Consider the following 16230-nt stretch of genomic DNA (forward strand, 5'->3'; position numbering starts at 1 on the left):
TGTAGAGGGGGATGTCTAGCAACCGTGTGCAAGGGCTTGCTTTCTGTCTTCTGATACGATGCCTACAACCAGTGCAGGGCTTAACAGGTTTTCTTATATGAGGCCTACAACCGGTGCAGGGCTTTCCGAGTCTTCGTTGTCTTCTTAATCTGTGTGCCTACAACCGTGTGCAGGGCTTACCAAGTCTTCTGTGATCCTATCCAGTGCCTACAACCGTGTGCAGGGCTTTACCGAGTGCGTGTGTCCTAATACGACGTGCCTGGCTGATAACTTTCCTACGTGTTGTCTGAGAACTTTCTGAGAATGGTTTGAGTATCTAGCAACCGTGTGCTAGACTACCCAAAAGAAACAATACGAGAGTGCAGTAGTTGTGTTCGTAACAACTCACTGCCTGCGCTGAACTAACTTCATCGGGATCCTTTTGATCACGAGTAACAATGTTACTGGGAGGAGTGGAACAAACTCCTATTCTTTTAGTTTATCACTTGTAGGGTAAGCTACAAGCGGAGGGAGAACTCTTCACTTATAGGGTGGGGAGAGAAGACTGAGGGTCGGGGCACCTTGGGGGTCCTTTTATACCCCTCGGGTGTCACCCATTGTGACCGTTACATAGTAGTGTTACATGGCAGATTGGCCAATAGCAAAATAAGAGCATCACGTGATCAAAGGGGAAAGTAGGAAGGAAAAATGTCTTAGGACCTTCATGTCCAATCACATAAAGTGAGCAGGGAGAAATAGGGAAGACAAAACTCTTGGGACCTCCGTGTCCAATAGCATAAAGTGAGCAGGGAGAAGTAGGGAGAAAGCACTTTCCGAGTTTTTACTGTCCAATAGCATAATGTAAGCATCAGGTGACATGCTCGGCCAAACATTCTCGGGTTCCGTCTTAGTCACGTGACTTCCTCGTCGAGCGCTTCACCGGTGGTTACGTGTTCACAAGCTAAACACTTTTGGTGCATGACATCTGGGTGGCACAAAAAAATGCAACTGACCCCAGTTGCCCTCCTCGGACCATTCAGGTTCTTGATGAAGCATCAGAATCTTCTACACTGATGCTTGAATGGTCAGAGTGGTCATCTGAACTGCTGCTTCCATCATTTTCATAATTTTCCATTTCTTCAGCTAATTCGATAAGGCATGGGTCATCACGATGCACATACAGCAGCAGGTGAAATGCAGCAATGCTTTGTTTCCAAGGTGTTCCATCGAGATCCTTTAGAACATATGCTCCATTCGTCGTCCAGCATACCACCTCGTAGGGGCCCAAATATCGGTCTTGGTGTTTGCGATCCATCTCCTTTTCAACTGTGTTGTTGTGTACGAGAACCAACTCTCCCTTCATATATATGTCCTTGGTAAGGCGGCACTTGAAATGTGTCTCGAATGCTTCTTTGGATTGGAGGCGATGATAACATAGTGTGTCCGCGGCATGGGCTAAGTCTTCAGGTCTCTTCTGTAGTTGGCGAATGCGCATTGCAAGCAGGTCACTGGTTGTCATTCCTGAATGATATCCTTCCATCATGAACGTTGCTTTGGTAAGGTCAAAAGGAAGCATGAGGTGGACTCCATACAGCAAATAATACAGGGAGAAACCAGTTGAGCGGATGACGGTGATGCGGTCTGTGAAGAATGCATGATGTACAAGATCGGGCCAATGGTTGACTTGTCCGTTACACATCTTGATAATTGATTCGCATATCGTGAAGTGTCCACGTTTGACTACTCCGTTTGCCTTTGAATTGTAGGCTGATATTCGCACTTGAGGAATTCCATAGCGGCGCATTAACTCCGAGAACGCTCCTTTGACTTTATTCTCATTGTCGGTTGTTACTTGTCCAACTGCTCAGTATCGGCAAAATACTTCTTCCCAAATGAATCGTGCCACAGCTTTAGCATTGGCTTTGCATAGCGCTCGTCCTTCAGCTGCTTGAGAAAGATCATCTCGTGCTGCAATGATAGCGATGCCCTTTGGCAGTTGGCATGAACATAACGTCCACATAAACCTTGGTGAATATTGTGGATGGGGCTGATATCAGGATGGGCACTTCCACTTTGTGTACACTTCGGATTTGACACTGGTAACATGATCGGACATGCTGCTGCACATCGTTCCACATTCCTGGCCAGTAGAAATGCTCTTTCAGGGTTTGCCTAACAGCATATTCTCCTCGGTGTCCAAGTCCTTCGTGTGCTTGAAACAAAATAGATTGTCAGGATTTTGTGGAGAGGATGACTTGTAATGGGGGTTTTTGTCCATTCCTTCGATATAGTTTTCCATTGCGCATAAGAAACCGTAAAGCTTTCTGGATAAATTGTCGCTTTTCTTGAGTGTTCAGGAAGGATGGTGTTTCAAGGGTCTGCAGAAAATGCTTGTAATCACTGAGGGCCTCGTCTTGATCACTTCGAGTAACAGTGTATCCCTTGACTGCATCTCTGTGGGTTCCTTTCATGTATCCAACCAGCGCTGATCCATAGCTTCAACTTCGGGCTCTGATTTCCGTGTATAATGCGATGTCGTCCAACCAGGAATCATCATGTTCACTTGCTTCTTCGTCAGATGCCAATTCTCATCGTGATAGAGCATCAGGTCCTTTGTGTTTGTCGGCGGGCACATGGATGAGTGTAAAGTGAAACAACAGGACTCCTTGTATCCATCAATTGATAGTTGCATTGGGTTGCAAGTCCGGTTCGTTCAGCATTCCCTTGATGTATTTTGCGTCCACTTCCACTTGCAAGTTCCATACTCCAATCAAGTATAACTGATAGGCACACAGCACTCAGTACAGTCCATAAAGCTCCAATTTCGGTTGTGAATATCTTGACTCTCATTCATTTATGGGGATCGATCCATAGTGCGCCGGACGCTTTCAGCCTTCATCATTATATTGTCCCAATATAAATCCAACCGCGTACTTGCTTGAGTCCACAGATAGTACCACAGGATTGTCCACCTGATAGTTAACTGGGTGAAGTGCCGGTGCAGAAGTGATAGCAGTTTTAAGCTCATCAAATGCATCTTGTCGCCGGTCAGTCCATTCGAAGTTGACAGTTTGACGAGTCAATTCGGTGAGTGGTTGGGCGATTAACAAGTACTGATGAATCCAAATGCGTACAGTTCCACATAGTTCTAGAAATGCGCGCACATTGCGTACTGTCTTCAAAACTGGCCATTTAAGGATTTTCTCTATTTTCTGGTCATCAGGCAGGCATCCTTCCAGGGTGCATGTTTGTCCAACAATAAGAACTCGCTGGCAGGCCAATTGGAACTTCTTTCCTGAGAACGTGGCTCCATCATGTTCAATTCGATGCAAAATTCGGTGCACATCCAATGCATGTTCCCATATAAAACGTCTGATTCCGGGATTTTCCATTAATACTTCTGGCTCCCCATCTGCGTCAGGGTACTCGGTGTCAGTTCCTTTGATCAGCAGGTCATCAATAAAGATATCTGCTTTGGTCGGGATTTCATCTTGCAATATGAAGGTCATGCAATTTTGAAATTCGGCAGGTGAGTTCGTGAAGCCAGTGGGAAGTGATGTGATTCGTAGCAGTCCCAAAGGAGTATGGAATGATGTCAGGTCTCGGCTGCTCGTGTCCACTTTGCATGCATCAAATCCCCAATGAAGGTCTCCGATGGTGTAAACTTTTCTTCCTGCGAATGGTTCCACGAAGTCATCCAGTGAGGGCGGGAGTCCTGCATCTCGGATGGTGACTTTGTTTAACGGCTGTAGGTCGTGGACAATCCATAGTTTTCCAGTTTTCTTCATCAAGCAAAACCATCATGAGCGATACAAGGACTGGCTGGCTTCATATACTCTGGCAGCCATCTTTTCTTTAAGAAGCTTGATAACTTTCTCCTTGATTCCAGGGGGGATAGGAATATTCGAAAATTCCCAAAGTTTGTGCAACACTATTGGAATGATGTAGGGAGAGAAATAATCCTCCCTAAACATTCCTCGATCTGTGTCTTCAAAAGCCAAAGCTGCTTCATTGAGTCGCAGGATATGCTTGAATAGCTTTTCTTCTTCCGGGCGTAGAAATCCATCTGGTTTTATGTTCATCTCCTCCATTTGTTCCTGTGTGAGTTGCATTCCAGGTGTAAAGTCTGGCAGGTGCGGTGTAAGCAGCGGGAGTGATGCAAGCGGGTCTTCAGGGAAGGCACAATGCACACGGGCACCTTCTGGAAATACACCGGGGACTGGCTTGACTTTTCGGTCCACGCATTTGTAGGCTCCATATACTTCTTTCTCTATTCCCGCGAACAAGTAATCTTCATCATCTTCAGGTTCCATGGAATAGTACAGTGGCTCTGGTACTGGGTTTTCTTCTTCTGCTTCTTCTTCCACGATATGTAGATAGTACACTGGTGAGGGCGCAGCGTCTTTCATAATTTTCTGTATCTTTTTCTGCATGTTTTTCTGTTTGTCTTTTTCTGCTATTTTTATCTGTTCATTTCGATTTTTCCTCATCACATCCGTAAGACTCCGTGAAAAGCATAACTCGATTCCATGATCTCCAGGTGTCAGCGTGCAGAGATAATGTCCAAGCACAAAAACACGGTACAAGTTCACACACAGCGTCCACATACGTAAGTCCAAGTAACAACACATAGTCCAAAACATCGGAAATAGTCCATGCCATACACGTTGTGACACACGAGTGAGCGGCGACTCGTTTGTGGTCTCCAAGCCAAAGTCCTCATCAGATAACATACAGGGAACATCAATCGCAACAAAGTCCTTGAACAGCGTACCAGTCATAAACACACGAACATTCAGTCAGTTGAGTCCGAGCTTGAGAATACTACAAGTGCGGTGGCGAGATGGAGAAGAGAAAAAGTGGCAGTCCATTCATGAATCTCTGCACTCTGCAGCGTTGAGGGAAAGTTTCTGCATGCAGGTGTCCTTGTACTAAAAATATAATACCTTACAGTAATCACTGTCAAGCTCAATACAATGTGACCAGTGCAGCCCACACCGGGTTGCATTATAATCTCCCGCTAATTCTCTGCGGACATTATGATGTGTGCCAAAAAAACATGTGGGTACTTTGCCCTCCGGAATAAAATGCAAAATCCCTATTTGGGATGCTTAAAACATACGAAAAATACCAAAAAAGAAAAAACATACCGGAATTTGCCATGCTGGCAAAACATACGGAATATACCAAAAAAGAAAAAACATACCGGAATTTGCTATGCTGGCAAAACATACAAAAAATACCTGGCAGCTGGCAGCTCAAATACGGGGCAGGGAAATCCACACTCTGCATCCCTTCTGCGAGGGAGGACAAGTCGTATGGCATTGAAGATGACAGGTAGATAAATAATACATGGGAGAAAAACAGCGCAGGAGAGAGGGGATGAACAAAAGGTGCAGGACAGAAACTGAGCAAATATGAGATGCATACGTGCCATCGAAAATCCGTGTGAGGACAGGAGAATTGAACGCAGCAGAAGTGAGATGTCGGGGTTAGACGGGGTCGACATCATTCTCGAGATCTTTATCCAGTCCGAGATCGATGTCTACTTCAACTGCATCGAAGGCAGATTCCACAGCCAACTCAAGGGTTTCCTCCCCATCAGGACGCCCTGCACCAAGGTTGGTATTGAGTTCCCGAAGTGCAGTGTCGAGTTGCTGGAGGATGACTTGTGCATGCTGCCTGACGACCGACCACTTTGCCTCGAAAGATGCCGCAAGCTCCCTTTCCATTGCAGCATGCTCAGCTGCATATGCCTGAAGACCTTCGATGAGACTCGCATCCATCCCACTGTTGAGATGATCGCATCTTCCGTTCCAGATGGCAGCCTGCCAGCGGCTATACTCCATGACACGGCGCATCTCCTCATTGAGTAAATGGACCTCCTTATGCCATCTTGCTGCACGAGCCCTCACCTTTACCCATTCCACTCTCAAAGCTGTATTCACAAAATTAGTTCGAGTATGTAGATGGCCACAGTGGACAATACTCACAGTCAGCCAACCCGGCCTCTCCGCCTTCATTCGCCACATCATACCACAGCCAAGAAAGCATGCGGCGGCCCTCTCCAACTGCGACCACCCCCGTGTGCCCGATGCTGAAGCTGTTCAATGAGGAGCCGCTAAGTTCGCGTATCTGTTCTTGCTCTGCCCTCTCTTCATTCATCAAAGCATGCTCCCCCAGACCCCGCACATCTGCGTCATTGAGCTCCTGTAAAGTATCCTCCCAAGGACCATGCCTGTGCAGAGAGAGCAATGTGGAACGCGCGTGGCGATACCGCAACGTGGCTGCTCGTACGCGCGCATCCATGCTGGATTGAGCTGCACGAGCCCGGGTGTTCGGCCGCTGTCCTTTGACATTCTTCGTCTTCGAGTGACTGTACACAGTACGTGTATGCAGTTGGCAGCAGACATCATTCAGAGCCTCCGTTGCCTCGGCATATCGAAGCTCGTCTTCCATCTCTCCCAAGCCAGGGACACAGCGTGGACTGAGTCTGCATCGCGGAAGGTAGGGAGGGACGGCATATAGGCCAGACGAACCTCTTGAAACCGTAAGATCTTCTTGAGAAGAGCTGCACGCTGCTCTTGCAGCGTAGCATCCTGATGTGTGGTCAGTTCACCATGCACGAGGCGACGAAGGCTGCATCTGCAGCACAAACATTTTTTCAGTACTGGACAGTGATATATTGTATGATGTACTTACTGCTGCTTCTCGAGCTCCATACCTAACAGCAAAAATGAGCTCGGACTAACGTCCGGCGATTGCATGTCTCGGCCTTCCTGGATCCTAGCCTGCTCTTCTTTGGCCAATTTCAAATGAACGTCGGCGAGCGTGATCTCTAGAAGCAACGTCAACACAAGAATTGAAACAAAAAAAGGGAAATACTTACTGCTCTTGGGCAACGCGTATGGGTTAGGCTTCGATATGTCTGCCTCCCATTCCTCAACCATGACCCCCCATGCCACGACATCAGCAGGACGCTGCACTCGCAATCCACTTGTGAACTTTGCAAAATCCTCGTAGTGCACGACAGCCTCAGGGATAGCCTCCAGCATCCGACGCAGCAACGCATTGCCTATAGGAATGCATTCATCAGCTGAAGGCTTTAAAACAGAGTAGGAACAGAAATGAAACTCACCGACTTCGACCGTCTTCCTCCAGTTACGGAAGCCGCAGATGTCGTCAATCATCTCCCATCTGTGGCCCGGACCCATCTCCTTCATGCTGGGAGCTACAGGATTCAGTGCAGCCCAGTTGCGCTCAACGCCCTCGCTGTCTGTCTGCTCACACCACTTTGCAAAGTTGAAAGAGTATGGCGCATGGCATTCCTCTTGATGAGCTGGGAGATGGAACTTCGGAACAAATGCAGACAGTGTCATTTAAAGGCTGGCGGGAATTTGCTCGTGTCGCTGCCAAAAATTCTGGTACCATTGGCAGGCTATGTCATATGACACGATAAGCCTCTTGACCTCGACGGACTTAACACTGGAGATGAATATATAGTCCATGTTGCAATACCTGTATGATTGTGAGCCAACAAAAAAAAAATCATAATGGTGCATCCATACCGTTCGCCCTTTTGCAAGTCACCTAATTCCATCGGTCGAAAAAGCTCATGCCGCGAGCAGCTCACACCGCCCACTCCAGTAGATCACAAGCCCTTCGCCTTTCGATTCAGAGCATTCATCAGCACGGCGAACCCAACACAGGTGCAGATCTCCTCTTGATTGACGAAATTCTTGATGAAATCTGCATATTGCTCGTTGTGGACGAAGTACGCCATGCTGGGTGCAAGCCAGAGGTCTCGCTGGTCACGAGCATGCACATGATTTGAGAGGCAAAAATTGGCATCGTGTGAGACGAAGAGTGTATATAGCCATCTATTAAGATCATGAGCACACGAATGACAAATATATAGAAGAAACACACCTATCTGCACTAGAAGAATCCTCCCATCCATCAGGTAAATTGATGCCAGGATGCGGGCAGGCTCGACACTGGACGGCCAAACCCCCAGGGTTGGTGGAGCTGATACTTCCGCTGTCATAGCTATGGCCCACACACTTAGCCATTTTGATGTGGTGCCACTGCCTCACCATGAGCATGAAGGCAGGAAGGCGATCCTAATACGACAAATGTGGTGAGAAAAATCCACAGATATGCGACTCGCCACTTACCGGAAGTTTCAGGAGACCCATGTTATCCATCATCAGCTCCAATGACTTGTAGAAATCGTATGCCGTAACCTTCCCTTGAAGGTTGAGAGTGTGGAAAAGATGGAGGAGGTGCATGGTGGTGCAGGACTGCAGCTCCAGAGGTGTCGCAGGCCACCACCCAAACTGTAGAAACTGCTTGTGCTCTGGCACGCCCGAGCATGCACAGAATGTGACCTTCATGGTATGAACTCTGTTTGTATGCAGGACAGTGATGGAATGTGGTTCATCATGCAGACTACAGAGGATGCTCGGCCTATGGCCGAGCTGCACGACAAGTCCAAGCTCATGCAGGTTATTCCTCTTGAAGTACGTCCCTGTCCAAAACTATTACATTTTCAGATATTGGAAGATCCAAGTTGAAACATTGTAACATACCTCGACGGCGTGCAATGGAGAACGCAGATGGCGGCTAACAATACACTGCTGGCAGAGGACGTCGCTGGCACAGCAATCTCTGCAGCAAAAAAAGAAGTCTGCTTCCGCATCACAGAGCATGCAAATGTTGGAATGAGAGGGCCCTCGGCCTTCAAGATGTAAGACCTCAGCCAGGTAGTCATCTCTATGCCGGATCCATGTTCTCATCGGGTCATCCTAGTAAATCAAGTAAGAACAATGATCATGGTATAAAAAGCTACCTGCACTCACTGAATTCTCGTAGCGTTTCGTTCTGCCCAGTGTCACCACATGAATCCCCTCCAGCCCTGCCTGAGGTTCCAGCTGTGAGTCATCAGTTTGAGATTCTTGCGGTTCCGCAATTTCTTGTGGTGCAATATCGATGTCCATAGAGTCGTCGAGCAATGCAGATGAAGGCCATCGAACTTGCAGGTCTCTAGGTTGAGATACGAGGCATCTCCCATCCCCAGAGATGGAGATATTGCAGGAGGTCGCTTGGCGGTTATGCACGTATAGTCTGGGAGGCTTGGAAGTTTTGGCCATTTTAGACTGAAGAAAAAACAAATGGAAGTAACAGACGCACTGTTTATTATAGTTGAGAGTATTCTGTCCTCACCTAAAGCACACAGCTCTAACTACGTGGCTGAGCGCTCGCATCGTGGATCACTAGATCTATTTATCTAAATTAGGCAACTATAGTATATGTGTACAACCGCACTACCTATGCACGACATTAATGGCCCATGTCTTCATGATCCTCCTGCAGTTTCTCATACATGGAGTAAAGGCCAAGAGAATCGCTAGTCCTCATATCGACTGCATCATCAAACGCGCATTTGCCGGCTGGATCTTCAGAGGCAAACTGCCCCTCAGTTCGAAAGCCATACTCCACCCATCTGATCAAACTACCAGGACAATACTGCATGAACGACTGGTGAGTCTCCCCCTTGCGGATCACGAGGTTTCCGTGCCGCAACAAAGCTGATGGAATTAGGATTATCGAGCCAGGCGGAAACTCAATGATCAACTTGAGGTCGAATAACACCAGGTGACCGCCGTGTTTAGGGTCAAATCTTCCAAGCACAGTGATAGCGCACCATGTAGCTGGGCTATTCTTCTCGTCAGTGTGGTCAAAACACACGGCGTTAGGGCCAAAATTGAAGGTGGCAGTGGGGTAGATACTATTCAGGAAGTTTCAGCATAGAGAGGGTTTGTAATTGTAGAGCTCTTGCAGGCATACTGCTGCTCGATGAAAGGCCTTTGGCGCAAATGCTGCAAATGCACCTATGTATGTATGTGAGCATCCCTCAGCGCAACGTCGATTATATTGTCCTTGTTACACGGCAGCGAAACACGAGCGTCAAGTCGAGTCGTCACGAGACAAGGTCTTAGTCTAAGACACAAGTCCATTCAAGAGACACTTCTGGCGATGTCCTCGCACTGAAGGTCAATCAGAATTCGTTCTTATGACTCGCAGTAGCTGTCTGCTACCAACAGTCGATCTTAGTCAAAGGCAAGTGAAAAGCTGGTTTAATGGTAACCAGGTCGAGATGGGGATCCAGCTCGACAAGGTCGTCTACTTATACAAAAGGTATCCGCAGTACTATGCAGTAATGCGGGATCGTTCATTGGCTAGATAAGGTGAAACGATATCTGAGCAGGGTAACAGTGAGGAAGTAATATGTATGAGAAAGCTGAGTAAGGTCGTGAGAGACAATCAGTACTAATGGGGATAACGAGTCGTGTATCAGAACGAGGTAAAGATGAGGCATACATGCATGTCTTGCATGTGCGATAAGAAGAAGGTCCGGAGTTGGATCCGGTGTAACCCTAGACTAGGGGTCCTGGACATCTGAATAAAGAATCGGAGGTTGCACTCCGATGAGTCACGTGTTGGATCACATGGTCTGGTAACGTAAAGGGAACAAGAAAAAGAAAAAGAAAAAGAAAAGACGTGCCACAAGTGAGGAGCGTTGTAACATCAGCTCCCATCTAACGTTTCTTGTCCCACAAGAAATATTGTGATCTTCATCGTCGTCGGGGGCAGTCGCGGACATAATGATCTCCTCCACATCTGTAGCATGTCCTCCGGCTGATTCGTGATCCTTGTTCGGGGATACATCCATTCCTGTAGGGATGACTGCGATGTGAAGAAGTGGATGTGGTCGAGAAAGATGGTTGGGATAACGGAGATCATCCACTGGGTACGTGCGAACGAGGAGGGCGAGGTCGAATGAGAATTGGTTCTGGCGATGAGCGAGGAGTGGATGCGGGTATTCCATTAGTGGTGTATCCAAGGATGTGTCCGATGTCTTCGTCCCCATGCTCCTTCCAAATCTCCTGTACTGTACGAGTGACCGCACTGCGCATCAACGATCAGACTTGGTCGACTCTGGTTCGGGCTCTACTCGTCCTTTCTTCTGCTGCAATGAGCTCTTGTCTGGCCGTCTGCATCCACTCGACCATTTCTAATGCTCGTTGCATGGAAACCACTGCTTGTCGATCTTGCGGGCGATTTCGTAAGGCGACAAGGATATCTGTGAAGTCGACAGGAACACGGATAGCCGAGACCAGATGTGTGGCAAATTCTTGTTCGTCCGAGGTGTGACTGAGTTCGATAGAAGGTGAGGGCGATGCGGTGCGGATAAAGGGTGTCTGTGCTCGAGAGGGTACTCCATTGACAAGCGTAGGCGATGCGGGTATGCTCATAATTGTGGAGGCGACTTCAGCGAGTATATTGTGAACAAGGTCGTCTATAGCGGAAGTGGGCATTGATGATATGTCATTTTCTCCTCCCTTTATACCTTTCGGTCGTTAAGGGGATCACAGTTATCTGTGATGTGAAATAGAATGTCGTGGATCCGGGTAATAATCAAATAGATGGAAATCCATTGGACAATAAAGAGTATTCCCACAGAGATAAGAGCTGCCTGATCAGTTCCAGGCATCGTTCTGATCACCCCAGCCGTTAGCGTGCGGGCTGTCTCATGTGAAGAGTGTGTGTTCGACAAGTCGTCTGATAAGGATTCGGTGGATGATCCAAAGAAAAGTGAGGGTTGTACAGTGGAGGACGATTAGGAAGATGATGAGGAAAACCATCGTGGTAGTCATTCCGGGTTTCTTCTCCTCTACTGGATTCCCCTGGTCTTTTTATATGCATCGAGGATTCGCTTGGCATTCTGTAAATTGTGGGTAGGTTCCCACGAGTTTTCTGCTGAAGAATATCCCTTCCACTTGACTAAGTACCTCAGATGACCTCGGTACATCTTGTGATTCAGGATGGCTTTGACTTCGTACTCTTCTTCGTTATCAACGACATCAGGTGGTGGGTTCACGTAATTTGGACCATGTATGTCGTTTTCACAATAAGGAGATAGAAGGGCGGCGTGGAATACGGAATGAACTCGCCAGGTCTTCGGGAGTTTGAGACGATAGTTGGCTGATCCGATGACTTCGACAATTTCGAATGGCCCCTCACGCTTTGGTGCTATCTTGCGCGAGGCGTAATTGACCTTCAGGTTCCTCGAGTCTAGCCAGACCTTCTGTCCTAGTGTAAACTTCAGTGATCCTTGTCTGACTCGGTTCGCCATCTGTTGTCGGGCTAACTCGTGCATGGCTAGCGCTTCTAGTCTTATCTTCTGCAACATGTCAAGCCTGGATTCAACCGATGGAATGTTCGTGGTCGGAAATACGGAAGGAAGTCCACGTGGTTCATATCCCATCATGATGCGGAATGGGCTCATCTTCTGTGCCGAGTGTTCCCTTGTGTTATGACAAAACTTGAGGTCTGGCAGGCAGTCGGCCCATGTTTCAGGGTTGTTTCCGCAATAGAGTCGAAGATAGATTTCCAGCTCCTGGTTGACTCGCTCTGTTTCTCCGTCTGTCTGAGGGTGATAAGCCGTGCTCATTGATGATCTGATCTGGAGTAGTCGATTTAACTCTTGGAAGACCTTGGATGCGTATTGAGGTCCTCTATCCGAGATGATTCGGTCGGGTAATCCAAATCGCGAGTATACTTTGTCATGAAAAATCTTGGCCGTTCCTTCGGCTGTGATCATTTTGAGGCAGGGCATAAGAATCACCCCCTTCGTAAGGTCATGGTCTACTACGACCATAATTGAATCAAAACTGTTGGAAACGGGGAGGTCGGTAATAAAATCGGTGGTGCAACAGGAAAATGGTAATGCGTGTGGGTCGGCGGGAATTGGTTCCAAAGGAATACGAGTTGGATGAGTATTCGGTTTCATTTGTTGACAGGCGGCACAGCCTTTAACATAATTGTAGACAAATGTATACATGCCGGGCCACCAGAATTCACGACATAACAGTTCAAGAGTATTAAACTTTCCAGGGTGACCCATGGCAGGGGAGTCGTGATGTAGTCGAACGAGGTCACGATGAAGAGTTTCGGATGGTGGAACGTAGATCTTTCCCTTGTAGAGGATGACACCATCGCGAACTTCCCAGTCGGAAAGTGATGATTTCATGGGGAATGGCCCTTTGTGCGCAATCGCTTCAAGGGCTTCGTGAACAATGAGGTCTTTTGCTGCGTGATTCCTGATTTCGTCGAATAGTGTCAGGGAAATAGATCGCACGAATAGTGCGTTGGGTAAAAGAATGCAATCTTCATTGTCACTTTCACTGTCATCGAGTCCATTACGACGAGATAGCACATCAGATTGGATCATCTGAGTGCCAGGGACATGGATGAGGTGAAGATCAAATTGTGATAATTTGAGACTCCATCGTGCTTGTCGGCGGTTTAACTTCTGAGCTGTACGGAAGTACGTGAGGTTCTTGTGATCACTGCGGACTTCGACGGGATGGGGAGAGCCTTCAAGATAATGGCGCCATTCAGTGAGGGCTCGAATGATTCCGAGGAGTTCGCGGTCGTAGATTTCGTAGTTCCGTTCAGCTGGATTGAGCGTCTGTGAAATGTAGGCACAAGGATGGAGGTCTCCATTGATGTCGGCTTGGCGTAAAACTGCACCCGTAGCAAACTTGGAAGCGTCGGATTCAACAATAAAGGGTTTTGCCTTGTCAGGCAGTAACAATACTGGGGCGGTACTGAATCGTTGTTTCAATGTGTCGAAAGCTGTCTGACATTCTGTTGTCCATTCAAAAGGTGGAGATCCAGCGGCAGTGCGTGTAAGATTTGTCAATGGTTTGGCAATATCCGAGAAGTTGGCAATAAACTTCCGATAGAAGTTTCCAAACCCTAGGAAAGAGCGAACACCTTTTACCGTGCTTGGTTCAGGCCATTCTGCAATTCCTTTAAGTTTGATAGGGTCCATGCCAATGTAGTTTTCTCGAATGATCATGCCTAGGAATTCGACTTCTTTAACATCAAAGAAACACTTTTCCGGTTTAAGGAATAAGTCGTTATCTTTGAGTCGTTGGAGTACACGTCGGGTTCGAACGTGATGTTCTTCCAAATCGTTTGAGAAGATGAGGATATCATCCATGTAAATGACTATCCATCCCTCATCGACCATGTCCTTGAAGAGTGCGTTCATCATCATTTGGAAAGTCGCCGGAGAGTTGCAGAGTCCAAAGAACATGACCATAGGTTCAAAAAGTCTGCGATTTGTCTTAAATGTGCCCTTCCATTGGTCACCATCTTTGATTCTGACATTGTTATATCCGGAGCGTAAATCCATTTTCGTAAAGATCGATGTGCCTTTGAATTGATCCATAAGGTCAGAGATGAGCGGAAGAGGATAGGCGTTCTTCACCGTCCCTTCATTCAGGTATCGGTAGTCCTGACAGGGACGTAGTGCTCCGTCTTTCTTTCCTATGAAGAAAAATGGTGAAGCCATGGGAGATTTCGACGGTCGGATGTATCCTTTTCGCAGATTTTCTTCCAGGAAGTCATCCATCGCTCCTTGTTCTTTGAGCGATAACGGATAGACTTTACAGTCGCGTGGAATAAAATCGGGTTTCAAGTCAATGGCATGGTCCCAAGGTCTGGTTTCTGGAAAGCGTTCAGCTGCTTTCTTTTCAAAGACGGACTTCAAATCGTGGAGGTAGTTGGGGACCAACTCCTCGACGGTTTTGGGTTTGTCTACAGCTGATGCTTCCTTGTGTGCCTGTTGTGCCAATTCTTGTGATTTACCAGATGGTATGTAAAAGACCGTATTCTGTGCATTACAGAATAATGGGGATCGAGTACTGTGTGTCATTCTTCCAATGGCGGGGCCTCTTCGTATGGTGAAGACTGCGGTTTCAGTCTCTTCATTTGTCAAAGATGACTCCTTCCTGATGGGTTCAAATATCCCAATAACTGGCTCTCCTGCGATATAGGATATAACTAGATCGTCGTCATCGAGCTGATCCATAGCGGGTTCTGATAGTGGGTCAACTGGTTCGGTATCATTCCGCACTGCGGGTAACTCGCCACGCTCAGTGTTATCGGCCATGATTTCTTTGATAGATTCCGAATGCCCAAATGAGGTAGGGGAAGTTTCAGTGGTGATTAACTCTGGGAGTCCATCTTCCTTGAAAATCGAAACTTCTTCATCTGGTGCATCTTCGACGGTGGGTTTCGGTGGCCATTTGGCGTCTTTACCAAACCAAAAGTCACCGGTTTCCCAGTTGATCATCGGATTGAGGCGTTTAAGCCACGGCATGCCGAGAAGTATGTTTTCTTTGCCAATGCCGGTCAAGAGGAAGCGAGTAAGTGTCTTCCTTCCTCCGATTTTCATCATCTTCCAGGTACAATGAGTAATGGTGCCCATTTGATTTGGTGTGCCATCCAGCCCATTCAGTCATGTTTGTGAACTGGACTCCCATTTACCCTAACATTGTCATGAACTGGACAGCCAGCGGACGTTGGCCCATCGGTCTGTGTAAGGAGCTGTCAGCGATCGGCTCATGGCGATGAAGGGAATGCTGGAGCGATGGGCCCACCGCCATAGGAGTATTTCTGAGCGATCGGCCCACCACCATGATGCTACTATTATACAGGCATGGGCCCACCGCCACGGTGATAGTTCTGAGCAATGGGCCCACCGCCATAGGTGTATTTTTGAGCGATCGGCCCACTGCCACGGGGCTATTATACAGCCATCAGCCCACCGCCATAGGTAGTGTTCTGAGCGATGGGCCGACCTCCATAGGTAGTGTTCTGAGCGATGGGCCCACCGCCATAGGTAGTGTTCTGAGCGATGGGCCGACCTCCATAGGTAGTGTTCTGAGCGATGGGCCCACCGCCATAGGTATATTTCTGAGCGATCGGCCGACCACCATAGGTAGTGTTCTGAGCGATCGGCCCACCGCCACTGGGGCTATTATACAGCCATCGGCCCACCACCATAGGTAGTGTTCTGAGCGGTGGGCCGACCTCCATAGGCAGTGTTCTGAGCGATCGGCCTACTGCCATAGGTATATTTCTGAGCGATCGGCCCACTGCCACCGTGCTATTATACAGCCATCAGCCCACCGCCATAGGTAGTGTTCTGAGCGATGGGCCGACCACCATAGGTAGTGTTCTGAGCGATCGGCCCACCGCCATAGGTAGTGTTCTGAGCGATCGGCCGACCTCCATAGGTAGTGTTCTGAGTGATCGGCCCACCGCCATAGGTAGTGTTCTGAGCGATCGGCCCACCGCCACGGTGCTATTATACAGCCATCGGCCCACCGC

At 47.9% G+C, this 16230-nt stretch overlaps 5 protein-coding genes across 5 annotated transcripts; all 5 read right to left on the bottom strand.

The window, feature by feature from the left end:
• Positions 1 to 3779: 3779 nt before the first annotated feature.
• SCP_0206900 (hypothetical protein) lies at positions 3780 to 4388 on the bottom strand (the record flags this gene model as incomplete). Its single annotated transcript, XM_027754602.1, has 1 exon — positions 3780 to 4388. The coding sequence occupies one exon, from the start codon at positions 4386 to 4388 to the stop codon at positions 3780 to 3782; it is 609 nt and encodes a 202-aa protein (XP_027610403.1).
• Positions 4389 to 5471: 1083 nt separating this feature from the next.
• Positions 5472 to 7358, bottom strand: SCP_0206910 (hypothetical protein; the record flags this gene model as incomplete). The annotated part of the gene is made up of 6 exons (XM_027754603.1): positions 5472 to 5917; positions 5973 to 6345; positions 6519 to 6624; positions 6682 to 6817; positions 6869 to 7054; positions 7118 to 7358. The coding sequence occupies 6 exons, from the start codon at positions 7356 to 7358 to the stop codon at positions 5472 to 5474; spliced, it is 1488 nt and encodes a 495-aa protein (XP_027610404.1).
• A 272-nt stretch (positions 7359 to 7630) lies between these two features.
• SCP_0206920 (hypothetical protein) lies at positions 7631 to 9131 on the bottom strand (the record flags this gene model as incomplete). Its single annotated transcript, XM_027754604.1, has 5 exons — positions 7631 to 7859; positions 7909 to 8102; positions 8157 to 8519; positions 8571 to 8786; positions 8841 to 9131. The coding sequence occupies 5 exons, from the start codon at positions 9129 to 9131 to the stop codon at positions 7631 to 7633; spliced, it is 1293 nt and encodes a 430-aa protein (XP_027610405.1).
• Positions 9132 to 10423: 1292 nt separating this feature from the next.
• SCP_0206930 (hypothetical protein) lies at positions 10424 to 11297 on the bottom strand (the record flags this gene model as incomplete). Its single annotated transcript, XM_027754605.1, has 3 exons — positions 10424 to 10440; positions 10600 to 10950; positions 10997 to 11297. 3 exons carry the CDS (start codon positions 11295 to 11297, stop codon positions 10424 to 10426), a joined length of 669 nt encoding a protein of 222 aa, XP_027610406.1.
• A 419-nt stretch (positions 11298 to 11716) lies between these two features.
• On the bottom strand, positions 11717 to 15325 carry SCP_0206940 (Transposon Tf2-9 polyprotein; the record flags this gene model as incomplete). Its single annotated transcript, XM_027754606.1, has 1 exon — positions 11717 to 15325. The coding sequence occupies one exon, from the start codon at positions 15323 to 15325 to the stop codon at positions 11717 to 11719; it is 3609 nt and encodes a 1202-aa protein (XP_027610407.1).
• Between the last annotated feature and the right edge of the window lie 905 nt (positions 15326 to 16230).

The sequence above is a fragment of the Sparassis crispa genome, assembly GCF_003851025.1.
Source record: "Sparassis crispa DNA, contig_000001F, whole genome shotgun sequence".
NCBI classification, from domain to species: domain Eukaryota; kingdom Fungi; phylum Basidiomycota; class Agaricomycetes; order Polyporales; family Sparassidaceae; genus Sparassis; species Sparassis crispa.